The sequence below is a fragment of the Eutrema salsugineum genome, unplaced genomic scaffold (genome assembly GCF_000478725.1).
Source record: "Eutrema salsugineum unplaced genomic scaffold, Eutsalg1_0 scaffold_1, whole genome shotgun sequence".
NCBI classification, from domain to species: domain Eukaryota; kingdom Viridiplantae; phylum Streptophyta; class Magnoliopsida; order Brassicales; family Brassicaceae; genus Eutrema; species Eutrema salsugineum.
Window position 1 is genome coordinate 5,123,161 of NW_006256909.1, and position 10,615 is coordinate 5,133,775.

At 38.8% G+C, this 10,615-nt stretch overlaps 4 protein-coding genes across 7 annotated transcripts; 2 read left to right on the forward strand and 2 right to left on the reverse strand.

Annotated features, from left to right (window-relative positions):
* Positions 1-871: 871 nt before the first annotated feature.
* LOC18028911 lies at positions 872-2,833 on the reverse strand. 2 transcript variants are annotated; one of them, XR_002897118.1, is made up of 3 exons: positions 2,449-2,833; positions 1,326-2,110; positions 872-920 (listed from the first exon to the last, which is right to left on the reverse strand). XR_002897118.1 is itself a non-coding variant. In XM_006412920.2 (2 exons), the coding sequence occupies exons 1-2, from the start codon at positions 2,807-2,809 to the stop codon at positions 1,422-1,424; spliced, it is 1,050 nt and encodes a 349-aa protein (XP_006412983.1). In that variant the 5' UTR covers positions 2,810-2,833; the 3' UTR covers positions 1,229-1,421. The 2 variants fall into 2 exon arrangements, 1 of the variants encoding a protein (XP_006412983.1); XM_006412920.2 differs by lacking the exon at positions 872-920 and having other exon boundaries at positions 1,229-2,110.
* A 149-nt stretch (positions 2,834-2,982) lies between these two features.
* LOC18028912 (U3 small nucleolar RNA-associated protein 6 homolog) lies at positions 2,983-5,686 on the forward strand. Its single transcript, XM_006412921.2, has 6 exons — positions 2,983-3,397; positions 3,488-4,144; positions 4,378-4,830; positions 4,919-5,094; positions 5,172-5,355; positions 5,463-5,686. The coding sequence occupies exons 1-6, from the start codon at positions 3,005-3,007 to the stop codon at positions 5,544-5,546; spliced, it is 1,947 nt and encodes a 648-aa protein (XP_006412984.1). The 5' UTR covers positions 2,983-3,004; the 3' UTR covers positions 5,547-5,686.
* Positions 5,687-5,845: 159 nt separating this feature from the next.
* On the forward strand, positions 5,846-6,716 carry LOC112082257. Of its 3 annotated transcripts, none has more exons than XM_024149870.1 (4): positions 5,846-6,010; positions 6,200-6,270; positions 6,368-6,437; positions 6,529-6,716. In XM_024149870.1, exons 1-4 carry the CDS (start codon positions 5,941-5,943, stop codon positions 6,585-6,587), a joined length of 270 nt encoding a protein of 89 aa, XP_024005638.1. In that variant the 5' UTR covers positions 5,846-5,940; the 3' UTR covers positions 6,588-6,716. The 3 variants fall into 3 exon arrangements, with proteins under 3 accessions (XP_024005638.1, XP_024005636.1, XP_024005637.1); XM_024149869.1 differs by having other exon boundaries at positions 5,855-6,028; XM_024149868.1 differs by having other exon boundaries at positions 5,852-6,270.
* A 203-nt stretch (positions 6,717-6,919) lies between these two features.
* LOC18028913 (protein ULTRAPETALA 1) lies at positions 6,920-8,830 on the reverse strand. Its single transcript, XM_024149814.1, has 3 exons — positions 8,419-8,830; positions 7,387-7,711; positions 6,920-7,309 (listed from the first exon to the last, which is right to left on the reverse strand). Exons 1-3 carry the CDS (start codon positions 8,627-8,629, stop codon positions 7,135-7,137), a joined length of 711 nt encoding a protein of 236 aa, XP_024005582.1. The 5' UTR covers positions 8,630-8,830; the 3' UTR covers positions 6,920-7,134.
* Between the last annotated feature and the right edge of the window lie 1,785 nt (positions 8,831-10,615).

Here is a 10,615-nt window from a genome sequence, read left to right on the forward strand (position 1 = left end):
ATATATATATTAATAACTTCGGAGACCTTCAGAATCACGGAGTAAACAATATGACCATGTCTTTTCGAAGGAAAGTGGGCATAGATTCAAAAAAAAAGTGGGCATAGATTCAAGTTTGTCCACAAAATTAAAGTTTTCAACTTTTACTTTTCTGGCAGAGCGAGATTTGGAAAAGGCACAGTTTTTAAATTAATGCACATCAAAAGCTCACTAGAGTCGCAATTGTAAATACAACGACTTCAAGTTGTCCTCTCTTTCGTTAATTTAGCCATCGACCCATTTCATATCGGATAAGACATCTTTTTCAACCAGCTTTAGAACATGCCACTCTTAATTATGTTCCAAATGATTCTGTTAATAATTCGGCAATCTCAAACGAATCCAGATCTGAATAAAAACGAAAAAACAAAAACTTCAAGGTAGATACGAAAACAAGTGGTTTAGCGGATAATTTTAGAAGCTAAACTATATGATAAACAAGTCTGCCTCCACGTTTACACACCGCGATTCAATATTTGCCTCGATGACTAGCATTTATTTTCGTTGAGTATTCTCGAAAATAAGCTAAAGGTGAGTGAGGCATTAAAAAACAAAAACGCATCCTTTCTCCAGCAAAACCAACAAATAACAAAAAATCACCAGCGCAACCAAAAACCATAACAAAATCTAAACTCTGTAAAACGAAACAATAAGCTGAAGAGTGAGATCAGATGTAATGAAAGAGGAAGGTGACTCCATTATATAGGGTCCTTGTAATGCCCTAATAGATGTAAGTTTAAATGGCCGAAGTCTATTTGGACTTCTCCGACCCATTAAATTCTCTAAATGGGCTGATTGGACCGTAATTAAGAGACTACATGTGTAATACTAGTCTCCAAACAGCAGAAGAAAGTGTGTTTTTGGTCTGTATCAGAAATTCTCTTAGGGTCCAACTGGTGACTATTTGGAGAATAACAGGAATGATAAGGAAAAAGAATAAAAGGAATCATAGGGAAAAAAATATAAGGAATCAATGTAGAGAAGGAATGGAACAAATTATCATAATAAATGGTAACTAAAAAACAAGAACAAAAAATGGAACAAATTCACATTAAATTGATGTCAAACAATATATTTTTACCATTATTTATTATTTCCTTATCATTCCCTATTCCCTATCAAATTTAATAAGGAATATATTTGTTCTATAATTCCTCCTATAAGAAGGAATAGAGAGGAATTATGTGTAATAAAAATTCCATTTAAATGGTAAAAATATTTGGGAATGGAAAGGAATATCATATTCCCTATCATTCCTTTCTTCAGTTATGGTCACCAGTTGGACCCTTAATACATGGGGGGTGAGCTACAAGTACAACACAAACTACTTTTGTTGGTCTCAAAATTTTATTTTATTTTTCCAGAAACAACCGAGCGGAGAATCAAACAATCATCCAAGTCAAGTGTCTGTAACCAGCCCATTTTGCAGCAAGCCGGACGCCAATGGCCAAGGCTGCAGCCAACAACGGAATTGGTGGTGCCCTCCTTAAGCTCTGTCCTTCTTCTTCTTCTGAGGTCTTAGTTGAATTGTGATACATGGCTAGAGCCAGATACCCTGTGATGGCCACCACTCTAACCCATGGCTCCCCTACTCCTGCAAGAACAGCTGCAGAAGGAAGCGCCGATGTTACATCGTCTCTCTTCTTTATCAACCGAGAGTATCCATACAGACCAACCAAGACAGTCCAGAAGAACGGCTCAGAGATGTAACTCTGCACAGCTGCATACCCCAAGAGACCCGCAAGAGTTACAACATACGGCTGCTTGGTGATCGAGTTTGGTGAAACTGCTTCTCCTATTGCAAGCACAGAGGATGCAAGAAGGATCACCGTGGTTAACTCTCTCACTGGCGTGTAAGCCACAATCCCGGAGTAGAACGCCCGGATACTGTAGGTTGCAGTCTCTATGAGAGCGATAAGAGAAGTGATGGGATCACCTATAAAGTGGAAGACGAGGGCCAATGCGAACTTTGAAAGGTCTCCAAGAAATCCAATGATGGCGAAAGTCGCCTTTCTCCAGTTGGATAGTTCAAACAAGACTGCTCTCCACGCATACACGAGAAATCCCAATGCTGCAACAGAAGACTCATAATGTTATTTAATCTATCAAAAGATCATTCATGTTACTCGATGGATATATTCCTTATTCCAACTACGCAACAAGGTATAGACACAACTGAAACAATTTAAAAAAATGTAAAACAACAACATTTACAAACTCAGAGAGGACACAAGAGGTAATCAAACTCAAAAGTCAGAAATTAAGAACAAAAACAGCATCAATACGAAATTTGAGATCCAGAAATTTGACCATTCTGTTCATTTGCGTTGTTATCAATCACCAACTAAGACTAAAATTATTGACACAACGCCCCTCAAAACTAAGACATAAGCCAACACGGAAACGTACCGAAAAACCAGGGCCATCTAATAGGACTGTCCGGAGCTTCTTTGGTCAAGTGTCTGAATCTATCCGGCATCGTGCTCTCTCGCCTCGCAAATAGCTCCGCCTCATCCTCTATCTCACCGTTCTGTGCATCTTCTTTCTCGCACCTCGTCGAAACCCTAAGCCTAACACTCGGAAACTTACCCGGAACCCCAAAACCATGGAGGCTCGCGCCGGAATTGAAACACTTTTGCGGAGCAAATGTTGGCTTATAAACATTAGGATGAGAAACACGGGACACAGGAGAGAAACGTATAGAAGGAATCCGAGAATTACGGCAGAAGGAAGAGGAAGAAAGAGATGACGAGAGAGCGAAGAGCGCCATCGTCGTCCTGCAAGCTTTCTCTGTTTTCCGAGAACAACAAATAGCTTTAGCGATAGTTAACAATGGGCCGTTAAAAACCAGAGAACATATAAACAAAAATGGGCTTTTTTTAACGGCCCATTAAAAAGAACCAAGTATTAAGAGTTGCCCTAACCGCTGAAGTCCCCGCCGAAACAGAGTAAGCAGCAACTAGCAATGGCGGACGTTGTTCAGTACCGCCTCGAGCGGATGGTTGAAGACTTTGATGACCTAGAACGTAGAGGAATCTTCACGAATGCAGAGATTCGAGAGATCGTTAAGCAGCGCCGTAAGTTCGAGTACCGGCTAAAGCGGCCGAGCCCACTCAAACAGGACTTTTTAGCCTACATTGACTACGAGTCACAGCTTGATGAGCTGCGAAGCTTGCGGAGGAAGGCGGTGTCGCGTCATTCTGAGAAGAAAAAGAAGAAGTCGATTTCTGATTTCGCCGGTGTGCAAAAGATTGTGGAGATTTATAGGCTTGCGACCATGAGGTATAAAGGCGATATCAATTTGTGGTTTAGGTATATCGAGTTCTGCAAACAGAAGAGGAATGGTAGAATGAAAAAGGTAAAAGCTTTCGAATTGATCCTTTCTACTTCTTTGTTGGGTTTGTTTCGATTTTTAAATTGAGTTGTTTTTTATCATCTACATGTGTAGGTCTTGGCTCAAGTTATAAGATTTCATCCTAAAGTGCCTGCAGTGTGGATGCATGCTGCGGCGTGGGAATTTGATCGAAACTTGAATGTTGCTGCAGCTCGTGCTCTTATGCAGAATGGTTTGAGAGTGTGTCCAAACTCTGAAGACTTGTGGGTGGAGTATCTGCGGATGGAACTCACCTACCTTAATAAGCTTAAAACTCGTAGAGTTGCACTCGGTGAAGATAAAGGAAGTTTGGTGCGTGACAAGAAAAACGTCGAGGATGAAAAATGGAAAGATGAGAATAAAGAGCTGTTTATGTCGCTAGATGAGAAAGAAGGAAATGACGACTCTGATGTGGAAGATGTTGAGGATGTGAGTGAGAAAGTTGATGTCTTTCGAGAAAAAGGGTCTAATGTTCTTCAGGCCATTTATAGTGGAGCCGTTGAGGCTCTTCCGTCTAGTTTTGAATTGAGGAAGCGTTTTTTGGAAATCCTAGAGGCAACAGATTTGGCGCATTCAGATGAAATCCGCAATACGATTCTAAGTGACCTGAAGCGTGATTTTTACAAGGATCCTGAATACTGGAATTGGCTTGCAAGACATGAAATGTGTGGTTGTATTAGCAAAGAGACGGGCGTAGAGTTTGCGAATCCTCAATTGCAAAAGGCTATTCAGGTAAAAATCAATTTGAGATTTATGCGTATGCTTATAACTACGGGATAGTATTCTTTAATGCTCAAGTCTGTTAAAGAAATTGGCAGCCATAGTTGTCCTGAACATCCGTAGAAAAAGTTATTCTTAGTCTTGATTGAAGTGAAATTCCCTAGTTTGATAACGTCGGACTGTTTAGGCTTAATAGTGGAATGTACAATATCTGATAGGTATTAAATCATGTCTTCTGAATGCAGGTTTTTGAAGAGGCTTTACAAACTGTTACTTCAAGTTCTATGTTTGAGATGTATATAAAGTTTTTAATGGAGACTATTGCATGGTCAAATGGCGACAACAACGATGACGTTTCCGCTTCGTTTAATCCGGCTGGGGATTGCATTTCACATCTCATAAATGTGTACCAAAAGGCTGATGGAACCGGGTGTTTGACCGAGGAGCTTGCTAGTGAATATGTTTCATTGTACTTGAAACTGGGAAAGACTCATGAAGCTCAGAAGCTAGCAGAAAAGCTTTCCTCTGGAAAATTTGCGGGATCAGCTAAGTTGTGGCTTTCAAGAGTTTACATTGAAATAGGATCACTTTCAACGAACTCTTCTCCCACTAAGGCAGAGTTGCAGTCAGTTTTTGAGGTCCTTTCAAATGCGTTGAGGAATGTACCGATCTCAGAATCTGAGAGTTTATGGCTTATGGTATGTGACTAATATATTTTCTATACACTACCCTATTTTCTTGATATATAAGCTCAAAACTGATAAAAATAATTGTATGTTATCACAGGCTTTTGAGTTCTATGCTCATCAGAGAACTTATTTTGATAAGCTTGTAGAGATGTCCATCCTATCGGTAGCCAAAGGCAATAATGGGAGCGACCATGAGTTTTGTCTCGCTTCCGTAGTGGTAAAATTTGTTCTTGAAAAAAAAGGGATCCACAATGCAAGGGAGATATACAAGAGGTGAATTACTACTTTCTTTCTTTCCCTGGAGTCACACATGTCACACTATTCTCACCAATATTACCCTAAATTTGCAGGTTCGTGGCTCTTCCCCGTCCAGGTCTTGTTCTATACAAAGATTGCATTGAAATAGAGACCAAACTTGCATCACAAGGTGATAAAGATAGTCTCAGGAATGCCCGGAAGCTTTACGATTCTGCAGTTGCAAGTTATAGTCAAGACGTGGAGCTGTGGAAGGATTACTACTCATTGGAGACGAAGGTAAGGCGGATTCTTGACACCATGGCTAGAGATACACAAAATCTATGACTTAAATTTCAAGTGGCTCTACTGACCATGTTTTTTTTTTCTTCTGGTGATTATTGCAGCTGGGAACGTCAGAGACAGCCAATGGTGTGTATTGGCGCGCGAGAAAGACTCTGAAGGGATCAGCGGATTTCATAGTTGGTTAATGTAGTTTGATATAGAGGAAAGACAATGTTTCCCTTGCATTTGTTGTGGATGTTGGCTTGAGTTTTGTAATCCATAAGAAATGAATTTTGGTTTAAAAGGAGAAGACGATGTGCTGCTTCGTGAATCAACACATTTTTGATCCCAAAGGGCTTCTGCGTCTCTTGTGCACATTTTTCACATACGAAAAAAATAACATTATAAAAAAAAAAAAGAATTCGCTTCAGCTCCAAAGAGTTAATGCGACGCCGTTTCGTGCCCAATTAGGTATAAAAAAGAGTCCTCTTTTGGTCTTCTCCTTAATCAGGCGCCCTCTGTTCGTCTTTCACTTAATCATCTCTTTCCCTTGATCGGAGAACACGAAATCAGACTCGATGTCTCCTCGTTCGACCTGCCATGAGCTTAGCTCAGAAGATTCAATCTGCGAAGGTCCAATCTCAAGCCGCCTCTATTGCTCAGCGTCGTGGTCTCGCCAGTGCTGCTTGTAGCACTCTCTTTCTCTCTCTCTTTGCGATTGCTTTGGAATCCCTATTCAGATGTTTCACGTTTATCAGATCATTTTCTTTAACAATGGAAAGGTTTAAACTTTGGGAAGATGGCTATTTTTATCTGTTCTTCCAATATATGAATTGTTGGTTATATTTAATTTGTGCAGGTAATCATGGAGATGCCAAGGTTAACTTCTGGAAAGATCCCATGAACCCTGGAAACTGGAAAGATGAACAAGTATGAATTTTTGTATAATAGTTTCTTACGTATTCATAGTGGGGAAGAGAAAGAAACATGTTATATGAATGACTGATTCATGATTCTACACATGCAGTTTATGCTTATTGGTTCTGGTCTGTTTTGCTATGGAGGTTACAAATTCTTCAACAGTGACACAGTAAGAGGTATATTTGGTTCTCTATACGGTCATTTTGCATCATCCTTTTTTTTTTTCTTCGCTCACCCTTTTTTTATTTTCATATCTTCTCTTTGCAGAAACCTATCGAAACGAGGAAGCGCGGAATCTATTGTTGGCAGCTATCTTTGAAAAATAAGCGTTTAGATACAATTTCGTTTAATGTTTTTTCAATTTAAAACTTATAGAATCTCATCATCCTCTCTATCTCGTGACGACTTGCCTTTTGATTGTTTATAATATAAGTATGCATCATTTTCCATTTAAACAGTGTTCTAATTAGCTGAGGCTTTTTTTGGGTAGTAAGAAAAATATGTCACTTTCCCTGTCCCATCTCCTAAATCACAGACCGTAGTAGCTGTGCCATTGACATCTTCGTCTCTTTCAAAGCTGTCCACAGCTAATAAAATAAAGAAACAAACTTTTTTACTTAACAATTCTTTTTAGTTTTTCTCTGCCACTAGCCAAAAATCAAGACATGCACTAACTGAGGCATGCTCGTCTGCATGTTCGTCTAGGAAATCCACTTTTTCACTTCTTTTTTTTAATTATTATTATCATTTGCTCCATCCATTTAACGACCTATAGATTATAGATATAACAGTTTCAGAATTTTAGAATAAAGTCTTAAATGCATCCAGGTCTCTGAGGCATTTTTCTTAGGGGACTCCATTTGATGGGTTTCTTCAAGCTTTGACATTGCTGGTGAAGTCGACACAAGTCTGGCAGGAACAATCAGAGAAACGGCATAACTCGCAGCCAAAGCAGACGCAGGAAGTACAGCCCTTGCAAGTCGGTGAACGTGTGCAGCCTCTGTACACTCTCCTGCTTCCTCTTTCTTCTTCTGCCTCACATGTTATCCTGCAACCACCATTTAATTATCAATTTTGCATAATCTTCCTCAACTTCAACTCAAGGACAATGAAACAAAAGCATACTTGTCGTATGGAAATTCTGAGCATTTCCAGTTTGGATCCGCCATTGCGTTGTGGTGCAAGCGGCATTCTTCTCTGCTCCTCAACCTGAACCTCCTCTCCTTACCACATTCGTTGCACCCTACAAACTCATCTCTGTGGAAAACTTTGCCACCTTGTGATCTGTTTGATCTGCTGCACTTCTTTAAGGCTTCATTGTAGTATTTGAGCAGCACTGTCTTTGACAATGGAACCTTTTCGCCTCCAATGATAACCCACACATTGTTTTTCCATTTCCTAGCCGTTTCTCTGCCGGAATGCTTCTCGAACGCAGCTGGTGTTAACTTGTCTACACTCAAAACTTTTCAGGTCAGATCACTTTTTCAAAGAGAGCTTCAAATGTGCATCTATACCAAAGAGCTAGAGATGGTACTGGTAGATACAAGATGCTACAAGAAAGAGGTTGCATCAAACTTTGATATCAAGAATATACACGTACCACTAAGTGAGAAATATCATATGTCAATAAAGCTACCACTTTGGCCACTAACGAATAGACCCATTATCATTACAGATACGAAAAGCCTAGGCATTACAATGAAGCAAATCAAGTCATTTCTTTTTCTGCAAGGATGGATCTAGCATACATTAAGAGATTGAACGTGAAGGTGATTCAACAATATCAAAACACATGGTAGCTAGTCTTGATGTAAGAAAGAAAAATACAGTCTTGATGTAAAGATGTTATCATGCTAAAGACTTAAGCTTGCTAGTCCAATGTAATATCTGCTAAGCAGAGACAACCCAGTAAAGCAAAAGATCAGAGTGAAAACGAAGAGCTAGAGAAAAAGGCCACACCAACTAAAGAAACAACATACAACAACAAAACCTTGGTTGCCTTAAATAGTGGAAGACATCTCGAGAGTTGAGCAAGAGAAAGCGAGAGGTATCAACGTTTAATCTCACACACATTCACATGTAACATGCACACAAATCAAAACCCATTTTGCCAAAAAGCATCAGAAAGACGTGAGAAAGAGAGAGAGAGAGAGAGACCTTCGTCGCAGCCGGGCGTGCATTCGCAGGTGATTTCGAGATCGCCGTTGGGGAAAACCCTAAGTCTAGCAATGGCGTCGCCGTATCGGTGGCTGGTACAACCACACATCACCTCAACATAATCGCCTCCAACATTGACCCCACTCATCTCTTGCAGCTCCTCTTGCTTGAACAGCATCGACCCACATTGTATCTCTTCCACATTCGCCATCTCTCTCACTCACACACACAAACTCTCTTCTCTTCTCTCTGGATTCCTTCCTTATAGCGTATGAGAAAAAGGAGAGAGAGAAGAGGAAAGGGTTAGATGAGAGAAGGAAAGGCCTCGTTTTGGGGTATAAAAGGAAAGCCCTAAAGGAGCACGCATCTCAAAAGCGGAGAGAGAGATCTGATATCAAAGCTTATTAAGGGGCTTTTCGGGAGAAGAGAGAGAGAGAGAGAGAGAAATAAGTAGGAAAGAGAGCGCCTTTGGCCTTTAGATTTTTGGGGTTAGAAACTCTTATACAAAAGAAGGGAGTTTTTATTTTGGCGGATGCAAAATTAGCTGGCCAACAAAACAAAACTCGTGGGGCATGGGACTCTATACGACTATACATATTATTTTATTTAGTATCAATAGTGTCAATATACATATAACCTACATATATATAACAGTGCAGAGATATGGGAGAGAGAGAGATAGAGAATGTCTATGGTCGATAAGAGCAGAGTAGAAGCGGTGGGTGAGAGAGAGAGAGCTTTGTTTGACAAGACACAAGAGAAAAGAAGAAGAAGAAGAGGTTGAGGAATAGGGTGTGTCAAGTGTTTCAGGTCCTCTTTGATTTTATAATGTCATAACTCTTATTTTGCCTTGTACTTCTTCTTCACACTCTTGATTTGCAGATTTTTTCTTTTTTTTTTTTGGTTACTTTCTCTTCCTTTTCTTGGAGGTTCTGCAAATTCTTGGGCTATTCTCTTTCCTCAGGATTCATCGGTTACCGAGTCATTTTTCCCCACCAATGGCTAAAAAGGATTAATAAATATATAAAAGTCTGGGTCTTTAATTGAAAAACAAGTTTAATCAAACTACTTGTCTAAAACAACTAGTAACCAAGTACATGACGACGACGTCATTGACATCTATGTCTGTTAGGTATTCTGCAATGCGCTCAAACCCCAATGCCATATTGTATAAGTATATATGTATATTTTTGAATTCGAGGAACTCATTATTTTAATACTACATAATAAGAGAGTAGTGTTGTCTAGGAACCATATGCATTATTAGATATATAAAAACGGAAGAAAACTTGTACTTGTCAACATCTTTCCCAAGATTTGGATATTTAGTTATTTTACCATATCGATTTGTATTAGTGTTTGAAATATCTATTGGTATTCAAACACAATCCATATTGAAACAAAAAAGAAAAGAAAATGAAATAATGTTGTCAACATCTTTCCACCTAGTTGATCCCAAAAAGGCAAAAAGGTTTGCGGATGGGAGGCGAACTTATTATTATTGACTCGAAACAATTAATTATTCTTCTTGGGTTTATTTTATAAAATTTAATGGGCTTGAGTTTTAGAAATTTATAAACCTTGGCCCTTTATGATAACACTTCTAGCACAAGAGAGTTTTGGAGGGGGTTTTATACCGCATTTTACTTATTTGTTACATGTAGGGGTGGGCGCGGAGCGGATATCCTGGATTTTGGGATATCCGTGATCCGCTCCGCTCCGTCCAGATAATCACTTTTTGATCCGTATCCGCTCCGTAATTATTCGGATATTCGTTTTTCGGATATCCGCCAAAAATTTCAATATTTGCTGGATATTTCGATCCGCCCTATAAAAATATTTAAATAGTAATATATTTAAAATAAAATTTAAAAAAATTCAAAATTTAGCTAAAAATGTCAATATTTTCTTTAAAAAATATTTTTTTCTTAACTTATTAAGTTTAATATTTATAATAATCAAATTTATAAACAAAAATTCACAAAAATTACATATATATATAATAATTATACACTTTATATGAATTATTATCTATTTTTATATACATATATATTTATACCGGAGCGGAGCGGATATCCGTCTTAATTTTTTTTAATATTTGTGATTTGCTCCGTTTTTAACGGATATTAAATTTTATTATTTGCTTTGCTCCATAAAATTACGGATATCCGGATTTTTCGGATCGAATCGAGACGAA